This window comes from Lentinula edodes (genome assembly GCF_021015755.1).
Source record: "Lentinula edodes strain Le(Bin) 0899 ss11 chromosome Unknown C8R40scaffold_14, whole genome shotgun sequence".
NCBI lineage: Eukaryota > Fungi > Basidiomycota > Agaricomycetes > Agaricales > Omphalotaceae > Lentinula > Lentinula edodes.
In genome coordinates this window covers 739,956-759,588 of record NW_025764320.1, presented here as the reverse complement: position 1 = coordinate 759,588, position 19,633 = coordinate 739,956, and the positions used below count along the sequence as shown (strand labels likewise).

The 19,633-nt window shown below is 47.1% G+C and overlaps 6 protein-coding genes across 6 annotated transcripts; 2 read left to right on the top strand and 4 right to left on the bottom strand.

Moving 5' to 3' along the window:
* Positions 1-18: 18 nt before the first annotated feature.
* On the top strand, positions 19-1,292 carry C8R40DRAFT_1146057 (uncharacterized protein). The gene is made up of 4 exons (XM_046229511.1): positions 19-378; positions 436-556; positions 618-881; positions 933-1,292. The coding sequence occupies exons 1-4, from the start codon at positions 274-276 to the stop codon at positions 1,214-1,216; spliced, it is 774 nt and encodes a 257-aa protein (XP_046087307.1). The 5' UTR covers positions 19-273; the 3' UTR covers positions 1,217-1,292.
* A 174-nt stretch (positions 1,293-1,466) lies between these two features.
* On the bottom strand, positions 1,467-2,713 carry C8R40DRAFT_1101173 (uncharacterized protein). Its single transcript, XM_046227934.1, has one exon. It carries the CDS (start codon positions 2,707-2,709, stop codon positions 1,525-1,527), a length of 1,185 nt encoding a protein of 394 aa, XP_046087306.1. The 5' UTR covers positions 2,710-2,713; the 3' UTR covers positions 1,467-1,524.
* A 423-nt stretch (positions 2,714-3,136) lies between these two features.
* Positions 3,137-4,338, bottom strand: C8R40DRAFT_156309 (histidine phosphatase superfamily). The gene is made up of 4 exons (XM_046234195.1): positions 4,193-4,338; positions 3,944-4,016; positions 3,432-3,877; positions 3,137-3,382 (listed from the first exon to the last, which is right to left on the bottom strand). The coding sequence occupies exons 2-4, from the start codon at positions 3,997-3,999 to the stop codon at positions 3,324-3,326; spliced, it is 561 nt and encodes a 186-aa protein (XP_046087305.1). The 5' UTR covers positions 4,000-4,016; positions 4,193-4,338; the 3' UTR covers positions 3,137-3,323.
* C8R40DRAFT_1101147 (uncharacterized protein) lies at positions 4,096-11,476 on the top strand. Its single transcript, XM_046227933.1, has 8 exons — positions 4,096-5,263; positions 5,320-5,721; positions 5,778-6,530; positions 6,579-7,190; positions 7,248-9,094; positions 9,145-9,468; positions 9,535-10,649; positions 10,704-11,476. Exons 1-8 carry the CDS (start codon positions 4,502-4,504, stop codon positions 11,321-11,323), a joined length of 6,435 nt encoding a protein of 2,144 aa, XP_046087304.1. The 5' UTR covers positions 4,096-4,501; the 3' UTR covers positions 11,324-11,476.
* Positions 11,477-12,975: 1,499 nt separating this feature from the next.
* Positions 12,976-18,273, bottom strand: C8R40DRAFT_155080 (uncharacterized protein). The gene is made up of 6 exons (XM_046234194.1): positions 18,242-18,273; positions 17,595-18,188; positions 17,028-17,544; positions 15,238-16,931; positions 13,190-15,175; positions 12,976-13,117 (listed from the first exon to the last, which is right to left on the bottom strand). The coding sequence occupies exons 2-6, from the start codon at positions 17,887-17,889 to the stop codon at positions 13,068-13,070; spliced, it is 4,542 nt and encodes a 1,513-aa protein (XP_046087303.1). The 5' UTR covers positions 17,890-18,188; positions 18,242-18,273; the 3' UTR covers positions 12,976-13,067.
* Positions 17,920-19,487, bottom strand: C8R40DRAFT_1101127 (uncharacterized protein). The gene is made up of 4 exons (XM_046227932.1): positions 19,039-19,487; positions 18,470-18,989; positions 18,242-18,406; positions 17,920-18,188 (listed from the first exon to the last, which is right to left on the bottom strand). The coding sequence occupies exons 1-4, from the start codon at positions 19,165-19,167 to the stop codon at positions 18,073-18,075; spliced, it is 930 nt and encodes a 309-aa protein (XP_046087302.1). The 5' UTR covers positions 19,168-19,487; the 3' UTR covers positions 17,920-18,072.
* Positions 19,488-19,633: the final 146 nt, after the last annotated feature.

Genomic DNA, 19,633 nt, shown 5'->3' with positions numbered 1-19,633 from the left:
GGAAATTCCGTTCTTACTCCATGACCGATACACCCGGATTCGATGTAATCCCTCTTAGAGTCTAATAACAAGTTGTAAATCATTCTATATATGTGATCTATACGGAATGGGGTAAACTCAAGATTTGTCTGGTTCGTGTTTGGTTCGCGTTACTGGAAACATTGAAACTGGCTCGTTTTCCTCATATTGGTCGTGTGCACGTCGCTTCGACTGGCTCACATCTCCATAGCCTAACAAGTTCTGGTAGAGGTATGGTCTGGGTATGGCTATAAAATGTGGCTTGGAAAATTCCCTTCATCTCCTCGATCCTTTCTACCACTCAACTGCCTTTCGAAGAATTTCCTTTCACGCCTCCCCACTATCATCATGGTCGTTCTGGTAAAGTTCCTCCTTTCTGAGGCTCCCATTCACAACCTACTCAAGCGTTGCCTTTAGTCTACGAAGCCTACCCGAAGTATTTGCGTACTATGCGGGGGGAATATCGGTGCAGAGGGAAAGTATGCAAAGCTAGCGGATGAATTGGCTATGCTTTTCTACAAGAACAATTGGCGTCTTGGTAGGTCTCTTTCGTTCCCTGAAGGTATATTCTATACTTATATCATCGATTGATCACATAGTGTATGGGGGGTCTCCGAGGGGAATAATGGGACGAATCTCTCGCACTCTGGCTGAGCTCGGTGGCGATGTTATTGGAATCAAACCCACACCATTCCTTAAATACTCGAATGGTAAACTCCCCGAGTGGGGTTACAATGAGCTTGTCCCCGACATCCACACCCAGAAAGCTCGTATGGCGGAGCTTTCAAATGGATACCTCTTCCTACCCGGTGGATTCGGCACTCTCGAAGAGTTTTGTGCATTTCGTATGTGGAGGAAACTAGGTGAATATACCCCCTACAAGATACCAAAGATTTTCATTAATATCGCTGTAGGAATCATAAAAGCACCCTTGGTGATACTGAACTTCGAGAACTACTACGAAGATCTTGTCAAGTGGATTGAACTCGGAGCTGACGAAGGCTTCATCAGCGAAAATGCTGCAGCTGCGTTTAGCGTTGTGCAATCGCTGGACAAAGTTTCCGAAACCTTTAGCACATCTTCGTACGCGACAGACGAGCAGTTGGATTTATCTGACATGGCTCCACCTTGTAACAAAGAATACTTAGGTCTTCCACTCCCCATCTCTCGTTTGGCTACCAAAAATCTTCGTGATTAGTACTCATCTCATTACCATAGAATATGTATATGTAAAGCGTAATCAAAAAATCTCTATCCTTGCAAGTTGAGGGGACATAACCATGTTAGCTCTGAAGAAAGATTAAACTGACTGTTCTTCTCGTTGCTTCTCGTTGTTGAATGTTTGAATTTGAAACTCGCATCACTGATTCACAAATTTACTCGTTGATCTAAGTGACGTCAGCAGCTGTGATTTTCTCTGGATTTTCTGCAACCGCCCCAGTGAAATTTTTGGCGAGCAAGTGGTTATGGATGTCGGTTGATAACGAATCAATATGTATCGGATATCTACTGAGAAATAGTTAATACCTGCTTTAAAATCTTCGCGTCATGACCTCTGGGTATAGGATACGCATATTGATTCATTAATTTTGCTATCCTTCCCACCTTGGACCGACTGAAACGAGACAAGAGTTCAACGTCCGAATCATCCCTTCCCTGTATCTCGGTTTCACTATCAAGGCTCTTGAATATCTTCCAAAAAAGTTCTTCGTGTATCTCGCAAAGCTTTTGATCAGGGGGCGTGATGTAAGCGGCAAGATTGAACGGAAACGGCTGAAACGATTGCCACGGGACAGTACTACACCAAGACCAATCGATTATCGCTACAACGTTCCAATCCTTGTCAATGAGAACATTCTGGCGATGGAGGTCAGGATGTTGTAATGGGAAAGGGCCTTTGTCCACTGTCGGGTCAAAGGTAAGTGGAGATGCGCTAACGTGCAATTGCGCGGAGTCGATGCTTTCCTGATCTAAGCCTTTTCTCTTTGCTTCATTGTAGATCATCACAGAACGAGCAATGTAGTAATCGTTCGAAGATTGGAACGGGCCAAGTTGACGAGCATGACGGTCAATAATCTGGCCAAGTGGATAAGAAGTTTCCTCGTTCTTCTGAGCCTGCAGCTGGCCGATGACTGGAAACGTGCACTTCAGAGCAAGCTGCCAGGTGACAGCCGCCATTTGTGCATGTATCTTCAGTATCTGCGCTTCTGTAATTCCTCCCGTCAGCGCGACGACATCAGGTATCGGCCAACCTCTTATCCTGTTCATCAACATGTATGGGCAGCCCAACTCGTTGTCAAAAGTACAATTGTAGCCCAGGATTTCCGGAACTGGGATTGTGGTTCGCTCCCTGATGAAGGTAATAGTGGTGATCTCGCTCTCCATCGAGGTTGTCTCCAGCTGACGCGAAGTTTCCCTGTCGTGTCCAGGATCTGCTTGTTTGAACGGATTCCGGAGTCGAGCTGCCCATTCTACTCCGTCCTCAAAGCGCAAGAAGAACACGACATTCCGCTTCCCGATAGAAATGTTGTTTGTATCTACCAGGTGGCAAGGGATTCGGCGTATGGAACTGGCAATGTGCTCGAGTACGTTCTCCTTTCCCCTATCGAAGAATTCTTTGATGAAACGCTTTCCTGGGTCTCCTGGCAGATCCTGGAAACGACTCGGGCTTTTCAGCGTATACAAACTCATGGCACCTAACAATGCGCGAAGTTCAGCATCAGGACATAACATTGACCAAGTTCCCTACTTTTTCTGATTCACTGGATGCAATGTATGCGGGAGAATAAGTCTTAAAATCGCAATTGCGGCGTCTCCTTCGTATTTGTCTCTTACTCATCAATTCGTCTACTTGCATCTACAAGGATCGCCTCAGCTCGGAAATTTATGAACTGCTAGATCCTGTGCATGCGAACCAATTCTGTGAAGTAAACCAATCCCAAGGTTTTTCGACTCCTTCCGTGAAGAGCGGTAATGGTGTCGTCAACACGGCTTAACGCGGACACGTCAATATGCGTGGATTATTCCAGAATTACTTCAAGATAAAAAATGGTCGTGTGCATGTTTAGTGAGCCTTTCGGTTTCACCTTCAATAGGATTCTGAATCAATTTAGTACAGTCCCTGTAATCTGATATAGTCAATCACTAATGACTATATCACATAATATGGTCGTGTGCTGGTACATCGAATAGAGATAGATCTTGACTTCTCCGGGCTTTCTTGAATCACTAAGTATTAAAATGGTCGTGTGCAGTTAAAAATAGTGAGTTTTCGTCGATTCTATGTTTAAAGTTTCGGTATTACACTAAAGTATTTCTATTTGTACCATGGTCCCTGTATCATTGAACTCGTAATTTCGGAGCTCTTCGGAAGCCGTGAGCTTCTGCTTAGTGAGAGTTGAAGGCGTACTCACCGCAGTTGACGAATCTTTTTCCACCAACTATGTACCAGAACAATACTCGGTGTCCAACAACAAGTATATTCGTCTCAGGTCTGCTTTTGAGCTCCTTTAAGACCTCCGCTGCTCTTGCAGTGACATTTTCTTCGGTGTTCTCCTCGTAATCCCATTCCTCGTTACATCGTGTAAAATCAAGAAGGGGATACGCGGACGATATATCAGCTTTCGAGCTACCGTTATTGTGAGGAGCATTAGTCGCCTCGCGGAGATCAGGCCAAATCTCGATTTTTGGATCCTCGTTTAATTCGAGCTTGGAAAGAACTTTGTACATGGTTTGAATGGTGCGCTTCATGGGGGAACACACAACAAGGTCCGGGATAATTGGAAGTGCAACGGCTTCGGACTGCTGGATCCCAAGCTCTGTCAAAGGAGGATCTCGCTCTGGCCAGAATTTGTCAACGCTGAATTTACATCGGTCATATCAGTCACGGTAGAACCTGGATACGATGACCTGTATTATGACTTACTTGTGCATTGCCTGTCCATGACGAAGCATGTAGATGCGCTTCCCTGACAATGACATGATTCCGATAACTAAATCTACTAGGCAGATGAGTTAAAGTGATTCAGATACTTGAGTTCCGCTGGGTTTTAACAAGTTTTCACCACCGGTAGGTAAGAAATACGAAATATCAATTTGGAAAAATCCATAAGTACTATAAGCAAGCTACACGGTAATCCAGGTTTCCGTCTTTCCGATAATCAGGAGTACATACCAAGTGATGTATGTAGAGATTACCAGACGCATAACATTGATTATTGATCCACAAGGCTCCTATCTTCGCCAAAAATATGTACAATGAACCGGAATTTTCGCCGCGCAAGCTGGTTCGTGATTCCGAAACATGTACAGGTCGTATACTGTTCACGAGCTTTTCTGTGGCTAGACCGACCATTGAAAAAAAAAACTAGCAATGCCGTAGTATCAGGAATCCATTTGACATTTGGTTATTTCTCCAGACGGCCACCTCTTTTAGTGGAGTTCGAAGTCTGATTACTGGTAAATCCCTCCCCGATCCCTCCTGATGGCGCACTCTTCTTCGTTGACGGACTCTAAAATTGAAATTCTTGCAGCTATTGCCCTTGCCTATAGCACCACCTCGTTCAATTACTGGGAGCTGGAAAACATCGATCTCGTCCTCCGGGTGGTGGATTTAGCTGGTGAAAAGCTTCTTTCATTGACATTCTCTCTCTCGTACACTGTTGAGCAGCTGTATAAGCTATTGCATAGTTCATGGAATCATCCGAGCACAGAAGAGTTGACACCTGCGGGAATAATCTTCCTAGGAACTTCGGATTTTCCGCCTGACTTGGATCTCCCAAACTTTCCAGACGTCAAGTTTGCTGTGTCTTTGGATAATATTTCCGGAAAAATCGAGCTACATCCCACCTCTGAGTCTCGTTTTATCCTCCCTCGCTTCCACTCTCTACTATCCTTGCTCCACGACGCCACACCTCTCGAAACGGTTTTGTATGAACTCACTTCGGTCACGGAACATGAAGAAAAGCTACTCTTGCAGTGGGGTGTGGCCACTCCAGAGCAACAGTCTTCTGAGCATGAGTACTCCGCAGTGATTCATCACTACATTGAAAAAGTTGCTCGCGAGACTCCTGAGGCTGTAGCTTTGCAGTTCGAGAACCATACTTTTGTGCGTTATGGGGAACTCGATCAACAGGCAGATAATTTGGCGCGATATCTTGTTCACGAGCTTGGTGTCCATCCTGGAGACCTCGTTCTAGAGTTCTTCGATCGATCCGTAGAGATGATTATTGCTCAGCTTGCAATAGTAAGTGTCGTTTTATTCTATGTTATCTTCGGATGAGCTGACCCCAGATTATACAGTTAAAAGCTGGTGCCGCTTATGTTCCTCTCGACATTGTTCATCCCGTTCAACGGAGTCGAACGATCCAGGAGATTACAAATGCCAAAGTCTGCCTGACCACTGAAACTCTCCGAGAATCTGTTTGTGATCGTCTTCGGACTGTGAATGTTGTTGGCGTGGATACATTCCTTTCATCAATACCCTCAAAAGCGTCATGGCCTCCAATTTCCCACTCGTCCGACGGAGAAGACCTCTGCTATGTTATGTTCACTTCTGGAACAACCGGCACTCCCAAAGGCGTCATGGTCCAGCATTCCGCGGTAGTTGCCTCTGTGATCAACGGACCCGCTTATAACCAGACACTGCGCCAACTAGGTCCTAATCTTCGGACACTCATGCTTTCGAATTATGCCTTTGATTATGTACGTTTGTTCTGAATTTGACTCCTGTAGATTCGCCTTCTAATATCATCATCTAGTCGACTTGGGATGTATTCCTCACGTTGACTTCAGGGGGCTGTTTGTGCATTGCTCCTAAAGACACAATGCTAGTTGACCTCACTGGCATGGTCAATTCTATGAACGTTACATTCCTGGAAACCACCCCTACTCTTCTTTCACTCCTAGAGCTTGATGAATGTCCCTCTCTTCGATTTGTATATTCCAGTGGTGAAGCACTCTCACCTACCATTCACCGCAAGTTTCTTGCTCGCAAATTGGCTCAGAAAGGAAAAGGTGAATCAGAATTACTTTTTGCAAATGGAGGAGCTCCTACCGAAACAACTGTGATGTCTGTTTTTGGGCCCATGAACATTGGTGATGACTCTGAGCAACCTGTCTATGGTCGCCCATTCGGAGGGAACAGGCTCTACATATTAGACTCTCGTGGCCGGCTTTGCCCTCCCGGAACAGTAGGCCAACTGTGGATAGGCGGTCCGCAAGTCACGAAAGGGTATCTCGGACGTGATGATCTTACAGCAAAGGTTTACCGTCCGGACCCCTACGCGGGTAGCGGTAGAATGTACAACAGTGGAGATCTCTGTTCGTGGCGTTCAGATGGGCATTTGAGACACCATGGCCGGTCGGATACCCAAGTGAAGATTCGTGGTCAGCGTGTGGAGGTTAACGAAGTGGAAACTACAATATTGAAGGTTTTACCTGTGAAAGCAGTATGCGTGATAAAACATGCCTATCAGAGTCGAGAAGAGTTGCTTGCATTTGTGGTATCCAATGTGAGACCATCTGCGTTATATGTTTTCCAAGCACTGATGATCTTTAAGCAAGGAATTGTTCTAAAGAATCCCCAACAGATGCTATCGTCTCACCTTCCAACTTATATGGTTCCCTCTAGATTCATTTCGACTTCCGAGCTGCCGGTTACATCGAATGGGAAAACCGACCAAAAGAGGTTGTTACGCTTGGCTGACGATTTGGCAAGTCAACGACAAATCTCTGAAGCTTCCTCTGACTCCAGTCGACGGCCAACGTCCTCGGCTCAGGGTATCCTCTTGAAGGCGTGGTCGACCTCTCTGTCCTTGGCACCGGAAGATATACACAATTCTAGCGACTTTTTCACCATCGGAGGTGATTCTATTGCTGCCATTCGGGTTGCTGCCAGCTGTCGAGCTGCAGGTTATTTGCTCAATGTGGTAGATTTCCAAGCACATTCTAGATTCTCCGCGCAAACGGAACTCCTTGAAAATCGACCTTTTGTAGGGAACAGACCGGCTTTGCAACAATATACGCCTTTTGAATTGCTTGAAACAGGCATCCGAGACGTAATACTATCCGAGATAACAGAACATGGATACCAGTATTCAGACATCGAGGATGCATACCCGTCAATCAGCTCCGTGGCAGGCCTGGTATCTTTGGCAGTCGCAGATCCAATGGTATATTCAATGCTGATTTTTTTGGAGTATACAGTCTCAAATTTATTGTGGATATAGAGCTATATGGCGCAGTACAGCTTCAAGAACTTCCATAAGTTCGACCCCATCCGTATGAATACTGCCTGGAAACTGGTCGTTAGTCGTCACCAGAGTCTTCGAACGACTTTTGTCATAGCATCAGAGTTGGAGAGCAGCATAATTCAGGTCATTCTCAAAGCTAGCCAATTCAACCTGCCCTGGAATTACAAGGCGTTTGAAAATGATGCCGATATGGACAAAGCTGCTCAGGACTATATCTTGCAATCAGAAGGGTTTCGTCTGGGAAAAGTCCCAACAACGGTGGCTCTGTTCGAGGGTGATAACTCTAGTACTCTTGTCATTCAGCTGCACCATACGCAATTCGATGGCTGGTGCCTTCCTATAATCCTTGAACACCTCCAAGAAGCATATGCAGCCACCACAGTCTCTGAAGACTGGATCAAAGTCTCACCTCCGTTTTCAAACTTTATTCAATGGGTCTCCTCCCAGCCTCCGGCCGATGCCATCGATTATTGGAGGAAAAAACTTGAGAGCGTTGCCGTACCGAAATGGCCCAATAATGCGCCAAATATCCTCCTCAAGACGCCGATGAAGGGTACAACAAATCACTCGATTATATCAACTTTCAACGACACAGAAAAATTGTCAACTTTCTGTGCTGAACACGAGATAACTTTGTCGTCTCTGATATCTGCCGCGTTGGCGATGGTGCTCGGATTATATGAAGACTCAGATGACGTGCTCTTTGGGGTTGTCACTTCTGGAAGAACTGGCGATGTTCCAGGCATTGAAGATATCGTCGGTTACTGTGTATCCACAGTGCCTTGCCGCGTTCACATTCCGACAGACGTGTCGCTCGAGGCCATCGTGGAGGCAGTCCATGACGATCTTCTTGGCTCCACTCCCTACCAATTTCTTGGGTTGAACGATATCATCACGACTGCCTTCCCCATCCCACACGACATTCTTAGAGTTCTTCTGACCATCGAGAATCTTCCCGGTCTCTTTGAAGAGAACAGCGAATTTCTCGGTCAAAATCTTCGCGGCTTCGCCATCGACGTCTCGTACCCATTCGCTGTCACAGTCTTCCCTTCACCAGATAATCGCCAACTCAAATTCCATTTCCAATGGGACTCGGAATTCCTATCGAGAGCGGATGTTGACTGGTTTCAATCCCATATGTACGCCATCCTCCATGCTATTATCGATCATCCCTCTTCCCAACTCCGAAAATCAGACTTCCTTGCTAACGGGGAAACCGAAAACATCCTCTCGTTGGGCCGTAGTGTCCCTGACCCTCCTGCCAGTGTTCGTCCATTCTTTCATCAGCTAGTGGACGAAATGGGGCACCAATATCCTGATAAGATCGCAATAGAGCGTGATAACCATCAAGGCAGGCTCACTTTCAAAGAATATGTCGCTCGAGCAAACCAGGTCGCGCATGCATTACAAGGCAAAGGCGTACGTCCTGAGTACATGGTACCAGTTCTATTCAACCAGAACACAACCAACACCGATATCACCATTGCCTTTCTTGCCATTCTGAAAGCCGGCGGGGCATTTGTGCCATTGAACTCTGCATGGCCAGAGGACCGTCTTCAATACTGCATACATCAAACAAGAGGTCAGATTTTGATCTGCGAGACCGGATTGGAAGGTATTGCGACAAAGTTGGCTTCACTATCAGAATTACCGTTGCATGTATCGCGCATAGAGGATTTGGTCCGCGGTCAGCCTTCCTACACACCTGCGACACCGACGTTGCAAATGGACTCATTAAGCTGCGCGATGTTTACGTCTGGTACCAACGGGGAGCCTAAAGGCGTACTGATAGAGCATGGTAACATTATCTCCTCTATTTCCAAGTGAGTGCTTGTACTCTCATTATTTTCGTAGCTGACGAGGACATCATCAGCGCCGCTACACTATTCCCTCTTAACTGCGCAGAACGAATGCTTCACTTGAGCCCTTGGACTTTAAACCAAGGTCTGGTGAACTGGTTCTTGTCTTTAACACACGGGAAAACCTTGATCCTTGCAGACGCACAGAGCGTGGTGACAGACATTTCGGAGGTGGTCAATCGAACAAAAGCCGACTACGTTACGCTAACGCCAACACTTGCTCAGAAGCTGCAGCATGATATCCCGTATCCTCACTTGAAGACCCTCGTGTCCGAGGGCGACAAGCTACCACGTCAAGTCATCGAGCGTTGGAGAGACAGATTGGATTTGATAGATGCGTGAGTTCGGATTCAGATGTAGCCTCTCTTTTGCGTTCGTTGATTTCTTGGTTCCATCTCCGATAGTTACGGATCCACAGAAACCACAGCTCACTGTGTGTCAGCAAACCATAGCAGAGGTAGTCGACTTCATCCTGGGGTCATTGGTCGTCCGTTAGGAGCATCCCATGTGTATATTTTGGACAAAGATATGTCTCTAGTCCCAATGGGAGCGGTAGGCGAACTATTTATCGGGGGCACCCAGGTTGCGCGGGGATATTTCGATCTCCCCAACAAAACAGTCGAAGTTTTCCTCCGTGACCCATTCTCCGACGCAAATCGTATTTTCCGAACGGGGGACCTAGCGAGATGGCATAGTGATGGGACCATCGAGTACCTCAGACGAATGGAGGACGACTACGTCAATATCCGAGGATTGCGAGTGGATATCGAGGAAATCGAAACTACGTTGATGTTCAGTGCGTCCTCAAACGAGATCACAGCGGTGGTGCAACTGGTCGAAGTGGACAGTACATCACACCTTGCCGTGTTCTTCAGTGAAAAATTGGGTCATCCAAATGCCCACATAAGAATCTGCGAAGATCTTGCCAGCTATCAAGGACTGGTTCGAGAGCTGCTGCAAACATGTCAGCGTACACTCCCTACATACGCAGTTCCCTCGTTCTGGCTTGCTCTTGATACAATCCCGCTAGGACACAACAACAAAGTTGATCAAAAGCGACTGCGGGCGTTCTTCCAATCACAATCCCCGAAAAAGGTCCGAGAATATACGAAGACGCTCCTCGGTACATTATCCGATCGAGGACCCGAGACGCCGGTCGAGCAACTGTTGCACGATATGTGGCTTCCGATCCTTCTTCGTAGTGAGCCAATATCCGTTCATGACGACTTTTTCACCCTTGGAGGCGACTCAATCCACTGCATCCGGTTCCTGGCTGCCCTCAAGAGAAGAGGGTGCGAGGTGACTGTGAACGAGTTCTATAAAGCGAGGACAATCGCCCAGCTTGCGGATATCGTGTACGGGCGTCTTCCGGCGAATGCGAACTTATCAATTCAGAATGTAGAGTCTCCGCTAACCAATGGTCTGGTCGTCCAAATTCGGAGTGCATCTTCGAAACAAGACAAGACGAACAGTCCGATCTGGTTTGTCCATGACGGAAAAGGCCTGATTGGTCCACAATGTGAGTAAACCCTTTACTGCATCCAAGAAGAAAATTCAAGGCATACCATTCTAGACGGCGAATTGGGGAGTCTTGATCGCGAGGTATATGGAATCTCAAATCCGGCTACTACGAAGGCAGAGCTAGAAGCTGCTTATCCATCCTGGGAGAGCTTTGTCCAAAGTTACGAGCCACTTCTCCCATTGCGCAGCGTCTTCATCGGAGGTTGGAGCTCAGGGGGTAATATCGCTCTTCTACTTGCTGCTGAGCATGTACGCAAAAGTCGACCAGTGAAAGGCGTGATTCTGTTGGACAGTTACACAGGTGATGGATTCATACCCACAAAGAAGCACAAGACGGATTACCCGGATGATCCCGCGAAGGCTCGAGCATACACACAGATGAATCATATCGAGAAACTTCTGGTTGCCTACCCGGAGCCAGAGTCAAGCGAGCTGGAGGGAATACCAGTTTTGCTTATCCGAGCAGGATCAGATCCGATGGGTAAAGTGACTAGGGATCATCCAAATCAAACGAAAGAGAAATTGGAGAAGAATCTATGGTCAAAGGTCAAGATGGAGATCAAGGAAGTGAAGGAGGCAAATCACAAGTCGTTAATGGCAGAAGAAGAATTCCGCCAGAGGGTGGCTAAGATCGTACGTAGTTGGTGTAGAGAACTGGAGCAGACTGGATGATGTGGCATGAGACCGTAAACTTGGAAAAGTAAGAAGAGTTCGACGCACCCGTAATTTAGAAACTGTTTTTTCACGTATTATTCGCCCCATAGTGTTGTCTTTTTGTATTGGGTGAATTTGGCTCCATGGTATACCGCAACAAGCCACCAGGTCCACAGCTGAGCGCTGAAATCCTTTAGCTGACCTAATCATTATCGTAAGTGGTCGCGAGGGCAGACTCGGTGACAAAGATACATTACAGGTCGCTAGCGATCTGAAGTGTATGCGTTCCACAGGCGTACGTGGGGGTCAACCAGCTCGTGGTTTAGAAAATTTTGGGGAAAAGTCACACAGGTTATCAGACTTCACTTGAATATTCTTTTTCGCCTATCAGAGTCGGACAGACAAGCTACCAACTGCTATCAAATGGTATAATAATGATATCTACACGCATCTTGGAAATCCGGTGAAGGATGAAGAACCTTGAAGTGAGAATTCTGTAGAGCCCCATGCACCTTCCAAACTTGTACAAGTTATTGATCGCTCTATGTTCGTCAAGTCCAACATACTCCAGGAAAGGCATTGGTGTCATTGACTTTGGTCAATCGTAGGCTGCTTCTGACCTCCACGAGGATTATGAACCACAGACTGTGCTAAACCAGAGGTCTCTAGAAGCTTGGTTTGAAGATCGCGCAGGGCCTAAGGCAGACGTGCGAACATCAGGATAGATCAGGATGCGCTATTCTTGAGATCCGCGCCGCGGGATTCCCACTAGTTGATCTGTTCTTTCACAACAACACGTTCATCCTCAACTAGATAGTCCATATACTAGGGAGGTTGCCTAGTTCCTGGTAGAATGCTTTTAAGGATTGGGTCTGACTTTAGAGGAAGATGGGCCGCCGAAAAAAAAAGTAGGATCCCTGCTGCTTTTGAAGAAAAAGGACAGCGTTTTATTCAGCTATCCATCTGAGAGCTTCTGACGAGTGTATCATTGAGACGAAGATGGAATCTCTAAGAGAGAATGCTGAGGCACTGCCACGAGGATGCAAATCATTCGCTATCAAAGCTAGACTCGAGCCAGTAGCTTCGTGCCGAGAAAGTGATTCCGCATATCGCTTCTCAGCAGCAGACTGGTTCGAGTCTATATCAAAGCTATGACAGGAGAATACATAGCGACCACGAAGAGTCAAGACTGAAGTATTCGAAACATATCTGTAACTCGAGAGTGATGGTATTGCATAGACTAAGCAATGCTAAATTATGATTAACCCTCCAACATTTTCAAAAAATATCATCCATTGCTGTTAAATACCAATCCTTTTCTAGTTCCTGCTTCTTATCCTCTGCAAGACTTCCTTCGTGTTACCATTAGGAACAAGTAATGATAGGGCATCCTGCCATTGTTCCCGCTTTTATTGAGGCTTTTCCAATCCGTTCCGAATTTGAAGAGACTGATAAAACTAAGTATATAGATCCATTATCCGAGGAAAAAAAGTAGACTTTAAGGAGAGCAATGACTGTAGATATGGGTTTCCTAAGAAAACTAGCAAGGAGGCACAACATTAAAGCATGCAAGTCCATTACAGTGTCCAATGAACTAGGGAGTGGTAAGGTTGTAATGAGGGTATACAAAAGGAAAAGATATGCGAAATGTTAAAGATAGGTGTAGATCACTTATAGGTATATATATGACTGAAAGCAAGGTGAAAGCGCAATGTTATTACCAATTCGAGCAAAGTACTCGCGTGAAACAGCAAACCCAAACTCATGTTGAGGGCAAGGCATCGCCCGGTTCACGCTTTGTAGGTGTGGCGGCTGCGTAGTTCGTAAGGCTAAATTCTAGGAACTATGAATCGAAGGGACACTTACGTTCCGCTTCATGCTTACTTTCAACCTCATCATGCATGGCCTCGTACGATCGAGTGCCATTTCCAACTTCAGACTCTTTCACATCATCAGCATCGTCGGCCCCAATTTCATCACCGACCGCCTCCCCTTTTCCATCAACATCACCAGCTTCACCAGCCAAAGCAGCAGTGACAATCTCGCTAGAATTGAGTGCAAGTGCAGGTCCAACCGTCTCTCCAGCAAAAACAACAGTTGCCGGTGCTGGGGACAGATACTTATCAGGTAGGTCGTCGGAAATATCATCATCACTAATGTCTTCCGGAACGTTTCCTTTTAGCTCTTCCGGATGAGTATCTATGACTACAGGATGAGCTGAAGGACTGGCAGGAGGAATTACGGGCGCATTGACGACGGGCACCTCAGATAGTGAGACTGTATCGTTTTCTAGCCCCGGAGACGATTCACGAAGAGGTTCAGAGCGAACAAGAGACTCGTTCTGTTCAGCTTCGACATCGTCGATAGTTGCGGGTTGCTCAGGAACCTCAACGACATCTTCTGCGGGTTCGGAATTCTCCCGCGCTATTGCGTCCTCGTTCACAGTCTTTGCATGCTCAGAAGTCGGATTTACGGAAGTGGCGGATTCAACAGGGATGGAGGGCATCAAATCTGGTGCATGATTATTTGACGGTTCCACAGAGGTATCTGGTTCCTGAGGCTTGATTTTAACATTCTCTGCGGATTCAGGGACTTCCTGGCTTGGTTCTGGAAGAGATGTTTCAAACGCTGGTGGACTGACTACTACTTCTGAGGCAGCCTCCATCTCTGGGAGTTGAGTATTTGAAGCATCATTGGATTGCTCAACGGCAACTGGAATATTGTCTTCTGTTTCAGGTGCAGTATCCTCAGGTAGAGATATCTCGTGAACTCTCTCTGCAATGTGAGTAGCCGGTTCTGTGGCTTCAACCGAAACAGCAGAAGCGTCTACCAGGTCAACTAGAGTGCTTTCGATGGGTGCAGGTGGTGGGGGATCGAGTTCCGACGAAAATATAGTTGTCGAAGCTTCTGACAAGGCCAAGGCTTGCGAATCTTCAAGATCGTCCGTGGAAGGAGTAATGATTTCTGCCTCCTGAGCGGGCGCTTCGTTGACAACAGGCAATTCTTCTGCTGGTTTGATGTTTCCGAATCGTTCGACAACAAGGTCCGCGGAGCCTGACTCGAGGTTCATGGAAGCAATAGCTGATGCAGGACCATCTTCCACCTCCTCCACAGCAGCTTCGGGAGGCAACTGAGACTCGGCTTGGGGGCCATCGATTTGTTCCTGAACTAGAACAGATTCTGCCCGAGATGCAGGCATAGTCTCTTCCGGTGAAGCAGGTTCGGGTGCATCCTCTACAGTTGTAGAAATAGGCCCCTGAGGTGAAGAAACATCACGGGCATGTTCAGGCTCCTCAACCAAAGTTGCCTCGGCTGTCTCCTCTGCAAGTTCCTGTACAATAGGTTCGTGGATAGATCGTGCGGACCCCCAAGAGTCATTGACAACTGTCTCTTCCGTCATAGGCTCAGGCTCATCAGTTGTGGTTGGTTCGATCACAAATATTGGCGCAACAGCGGGTTCTTTCACAAATTGCGCGGGCTCTGGGATTGATTGACTTGCGTCTGATGCGGACACATTTGTCACAGGTTCCTGTACATCAGTAGGTTCTGTGACAGTCTCTAGAGTGACAGGTTCATCCTCAACAATCTCATCTACTGGTACATCCACAACAGACTCGAGTTCCTGCACATCTGGGATTTGCTCGGCGACCTCCTCAAGGGTAGTCTCCTTCTGAACCTGAGGAGCAGGTTCATCGATGGCGAGCTCTACTGGAACATCGGCATCCGCTTCGATGGCTTCAACAGCAGGCGCTGATTCAACAACCGAAGACGCAACGACTTGTGGAAGAAGCTCTGGGGATGTAGACCCGTCAAACGCAGCTCTAGGATCGGTCTGGATTGTCGAGGAAAATTCCTTGACGGTAGAAGACTCTTTTGGAGCGATATTCATTAGTCTTTCAATAGGAATTAGGGGACTAAATGGAAGGTATTACCTTGTGGTGGCGGCACAGCTACAGGGGTCGAACTTCCTATCTCTTGCTCTTCCTTCAACTCATCGAACGCTTGCATTGCAGCAGGGATTAAGTTTTTTTGCTGTTCTTCCATGTCAGGATGTGGGACGTTTTGTTGGACTTCGACTGCAAGTTCAGCGATATCGGCGGAAACACCAGCAGCCCCTATGCCGGTGAACGCGACAGCCACGCCTGGTGATACTATACTCTCGCTACCAATTTCCGCCTTCGCATGAGCCACAACAAGGTCCTTCTTAGTCTCCTGGACTTCCTGCTCTTCCTCAACTACTGCCGGTACTTCAACAACCTTCTTGGGTGGTGAAGCAACTTTGGGTGACTTTGGTTCTTCCTGTGCGAGTATTTCGCCCATTTCCCCTATTTTTACGCCTTTGACTTTCTTTTTGGTAGTAGGGGATAGATCCTCTTTTTCACCCTTATCTTTCTTCGAACCTCCCCAGAAACTGAAACGTTTTACAGAGGCATTTACAGATGACAAGGAAGGTCGCGGGGATGATGCTCGCATAGCCGGTGATTTGGGAGAGCTTGTAGATTCAACCGTGGTCTCATGAGCGCTGGTGTCAGTGCTGTGCGATGTAGGACTTCGGGCTACGGAAAGGATTTTCGGTGCTGGCTTGATGTACTGCTGCTCGACCACGATCCACTCTACTTTCTTTGCTTGCGTTCCAATGCTTGTTTTCAGCCTACAGACCACAAACTTGGGCCAAGCTTCGACATCAGTAATCGGGTCGAGTAACGAGTCATTCCAAAAGTCGATGAACCCCTCATCCAGAGGGATGAGCTCAACTTTGGTTACTCGCGAGCTGGTTTTCGCAGTTATACCGGAAGTAGTAGTTAGATCATTTTGCAACTGAGACCATGTACCAGGTGTAGTAGGAATGGTGATAGGAGGGAGAACGTCCAAGCTCCTTCGGGATTGGTGGGGTGGTGTTTTCACTGATTTTTTGCTACCTTTCCTGGATGGAGTTACGCTGGGAGATGTAACTTCACTGTCTTTGCTTTCCAAAAGAGTCTCGGCAAGCGGAGTCAGTAATGGACTCGACTGCGAAAAGCCGGAAGAGGAGAAACTATTCCAATCCAAGTTCAGGCCAAGATTATTGAAACTTGGCCGTTGCGGCATCGCAGTATCAGAAGAAGACACTGACAACTGTCTCGCATGAATGCTAGTGCTTCTCTGTCCGGGGCCAGTTCGATCAGTATCCTCCTTGGGTGAGTTGGTTCGAGAGACGAAATTGATTGAGGACTCTCGTTGAATTTCATCATCCGCAAGTAATGAAAGTATTCCTAAAGTTTCGTCACTCAAGACACGTCCAACGGCAGGAAATCTGCCTACACTGGGAGAATAAAGAAGTTCTTCATCTCCTGCAGCGGCGGTTTGCTGTACCTCCCGCCATATCGAGTAGGGCGGTGTATCTGTAGAAGGGGTGATCGCATTCAAAGCATCCGCGACCATCTGTAGGGAATGCCTTGATGCCTTCGGGCCAGAAAGCGGGCTTTCTGTGTCAATGTGCACAAAAAGCGCGTCATAGCGACGCGTAGAGAAGCGTGGGCGAGGAAGAAGATCGTGTTCTGTGGATGATTGGGTGATTCCAGCATATGGATAGTGCTTAACCAATTCGACTAAGCGCTTTGGCATGCGATGGTGGGCAATTTCATTTCTGCATTAACACCGAGTATAAGCGATCAACGAAACACGAGACAGAGAGGGGGTTACTGGGAAAAGGAACCAGGAGAATCACGAAGAATGCACTCACCGAATATGTGATAGGAAAAGATGCTCCAGGATACGGCCGTGCTTATCCCACTTGTGGTAGAATGCCAGGAAGTCGTCGCCCGGTGTAGATCGTTCGGCGGTAAGGAGCCACAGGCCAAGGAACTTGGAGAGCTTGCTCCCGGATATACTGTTCGCTTCGGAATGTGCTGCTAACGAGGAAAATAAGTTCAGAGTGGTTGTCAAGAGTTCCAAATTAATGGCCGGAAGCTGAGGAGCTAACATTTCGGTGAAAGAGTTCAATGGGTAGGAGGCAGACTTTTCGGCTTTGAAAAAGTTGTGGTACCAAGTTGGATCATTGCCAAATGAAGCGCCTGGAAGCTCAAGGTGACGAATAGCCCATCGAAAGACTGCTGCCACGTCGTGAGCGGAACGAGTGGAATTGACTTCGGATTCGAAAACGGCTGCTGGAGATTGTATGAAGAGTAGAATCAACCTCTGCTGAGTTGCCGATGAAGCTGAGTGCCAGTGCGGATGCATGATACCCAGCGTTTCCAAACCTATCAAGCGGATGAAAGGATCGTATATTTGGCGAAAGAGTTACACGCACCTCGAGTGATAATAACTTGTGAACATGAACGAACGATTTCAAGGGCTTGTTCAGGAGACAGCCGTGTCCTCCCAACTGCATCACCATTCTCGAAGACATGACTGAGAACGCGATTTTCCCTCCGCTCGGGTAGATTGAGAGAAAGGTGAGGATAGTCGGGGCCTTTCTCCAGCGAAGGGCTCGGAATTACATATTCAAATTTGCCTTCGAGAGGAGATGCAGAAGATTTTGAACTGGTCGAGGCTTTATCCTCGTGCTTTTTGCGTCCAAAGACTTTAGACAAAAACAAGGGCATCCCGAGGTCGTACCAGAAGAAAGAAATACAACGACGGATAAGCGCCCACGAGTCAATCTCGCTTACGCGTCAGATGAAATAGTATTTCCGTAGCTAGAGTATACAAGAAGATCTTTTATGTAGCATGAGCGTCAAGCATTATCAATGAAGCAGAATAGTAATGGGCATGAGATAGTAGTCTGATCATTGGACAGTAGAACCCCAGAACGAAGTAAACCATTGTTCAGCAGCGGCTAGCTTTGCGAAGCCTCTAGGTCCAGAGAATCCACCAGCAACGAGGAAAAAATGCGCTACAGACACTAGACGAAGAAATGTTAGGAAGGGGCCGGTCTAGGCTTGAAGGAGGACCTACCTGCGGTGATCACTGCTAGGACCGAAGATACTGCGATCCCACTGCTATATTGAGCCTTGGGGGTCACAGGCGAGTCCTTTCGGACTTGTTCTGGGTCCTCTAGAATAGCGTTGAACAGGTCTCCATTATAACGAAACACATCTTTGGCTTCTTGTGCAATCACAGCTAATAGAACGAAGCAACGCACGTAAGAGACCCGGGTGAAGGAGATGACTAAATCTCCAATACCTTTGACTGACGTATTATCACCTGCACCTTCGTTCATACCATTCCTGAACCAATCTTTGATGCGCTTCATTTCTCCCAGTGAAGCAGGCTTGGAAGATGAGAGTTCCTTGAATGCATAGAAAGATAACCCTTCCCCAGATGCCTCATCCAAATCATAAGCCTTAGCCAAAGAGTGGCGAATAGTCTGTCCTCCCGATAAATCGCCTAAATATCGGACGTACGCATGAGCAACGAGCGGTGTAGGATCTCCAGAGTTAGAAATATCATGAATCCTGTTGACATATGTAGACATGGCCTTCGGCGGGGAAGTGATCAATGACTGATGAATAGGATGAGATTTCCATGTCGACTCTGAGACTTGCAAGAGCTGCGCTATATCGGAGGAAAGTGATGGCGCACGTCTGAGAAGTGGGGGGTTGTATGTCGGCTCGAGGACGGGATGTGTGGCGTGCCGTTCTAAACCTTCCTCCAATGCGGCATAAATATGCCAAAGCATCATCAGAAAGCGTACATATTCTGTCTATGATGAATGAGCCAAAATTGTATCCAGAAAAGGAGCAGCTATCTACCTTTGATAATTCGCCATTGGACAGCTTTGCAGCCTCTGGTGAAAACGCAATACCATCGTGCGCTTCTTTCGTCGACTGTCGGAGAATATCAGATAATGGTTGGCTGAGGTCGAGCGTTGAGGAAGTCATGGTGGCAGAAGGATGACAAGCTGTTGCACAAGGCACCTTGAACTTCAAATACCAGACACCGGCACAGCTTACGCAGTCCAAGAGAGAGATAAACCAAATTAAGACGCAACATCAATTGAAATGTATAGTTGCATGGCCTCGGTTGTTACCGTGCCGCTTAACATAACCAGACCCAACCTTTCCTTATCAGATTTACACGGGATATCATTACATGGAAGGGTGACATAGGATTCATTGTACGGAGAGTGCGGTCAAATAATAGCAATACAAAGGCCCAGCCAGGGGGCGGGCAGCGGAGTTTTCCGTGAAATCAACTGGTGCAGACCCCCCCGTGTGAACTTTGAGTTGCCGATAGCGGCTAGCATCGGCTGTCTTGATCCCGTTGATCTGTCTGCAGTGTGCACCGTCGACGACACCTTTGTTCTCCTTGTTTTCCCTTTCATATCAATATATTCTTTCTTAAATC

What these genes read in the sequence shown, in the direction of transcription:
- C8R40DRAFT_1146057 (XM_046229511.1), top strand. Translation starts at nt 274, where the DNA reads ATGTGGCTTGGAAAATTCCCTTCATCTCCTCGATCCTTTCTACCACTC. An exon ending in CTATCATCATGGTCGTTCTG is followed by an intron (nt 379 to 435) that starts GTAAAGTTCCTC and finishes CGTTGCCTTTAG; the next exon opens with TCTACGAAGCCTACCCGAAG. An exon ending in CAAGAACAATTGGCGTCTTG is followed by an intron (nt 557 to 617) that starts GTAGGTCTCTTT and finishes TTGATCACATAG; the next exon opens with TGTATGGGGGGTCTCCGAGG.
- C8R40DRAFT_156309 (XM_046234195.1), bottom strand. Translation starts at nt 3,999, where the DNA reads ATGTCATTGTCAGGGAAGCGCATCTACATGCTTCGTCATGGACAGGCA. An exon ending in CATGGACAGGCAATGCACAA is followed by an intron (nt 3,878 to 3,943) that starts GTAAGTCATAAT and finishes ATGTAAATTCAG; the next exon opens with CGTTGACAAATTCTGGCCAG. An exon ending in AAAAAGATTCGTCAACTGCG is followed by an intron (nt 3,383 to 3,431) that starts GTGAGTACGCCT and finishes CGGCTTCCGAAG; the next exon opens with AGCTCCGAAATTACGAGTTC.
- C8R40DRAFT_1101147 (XM_046227933.1), top strand. Translation starts at nt 4,502, where the DNA reads ATGGCGCACTCTTCTTCGTTGACGGACTCTAAAATTGAAATTCTTGCA. An exon ending in TGGCAGTCGCAGATCCAATG is followed by an intron (nt 7,191 to 7,247) that starts GTATATTCAATG and finishes TTGTGGATATAG; the next exon opens with AGCTATATGGCGCAGTACAG. An exon ending in ATTATCTCCTCTATTTCCAA is followed by an intron (nt 9,095 to 9,144) that starts GTGAGTGCTTGT and finishes GGACATCATCAG; the next exon opens with CGCCGCTACACTATTCCCTC.
- C8R40DRAFT_155080 (XM_046234194.1), bottom strand. Translation starts at nt 17,889, where the DNA reads ATGCCCTTGTTTTTGTCTAAAGTCTTTGGACGCAAAAAGCACGAGGAT. An exon ending in ACAAGTTATTATCACTCGAG is followed by an intron (nt 17,545 to 17,594) that starts GTGCGTGTAACT and finishes TCCGCTTGATAG; the next exon opens with GTTTGGAAACGCTGGGTATC. An exon ending in CTTTTCCTATCACATATTCG is followed by an intron (nt 16,932 to 17,027) that starts GTGAGTGCATTC and finishes GTGTTAATGCAG; the next exon opens with AAATGAAATTGCCCACCATC.
- C8R40DRAFT_1101173 (XM_046227934.1), bottom strand. Translation starts at nt 2,709, where the DNA reads ATGAGTTTGTATACGCTGAAAAGCCCGAGTCGTTTCCAGGATCTGCCA.
- C8R40DRAFT_1101127 (XM_046227932.1), bottom strand. Translation starts at nt 19,167, where the DNA reads ATGACTTCCTCAACGCTCGACCTCAGCCAACCATTATCTGATATTCTC. An exon ending in CCAATGGCGAATTATCAAAG is followed by an intron (nt 18,990 to 19,038) that starts GTAGATAGCTGC and finishes CATTCATCATAG; the next exon opens with ACAGAATATGTACGCTTTCT. An exon ending in TGATAATACGTCAGTCAAAG is followed by an intron (nt 18,407 to 18,469) that starts GTATTGGAGATT and finishes TCGTTCTATTAG; the next exon opens with CTGTGATTGCACAAGAAGCC.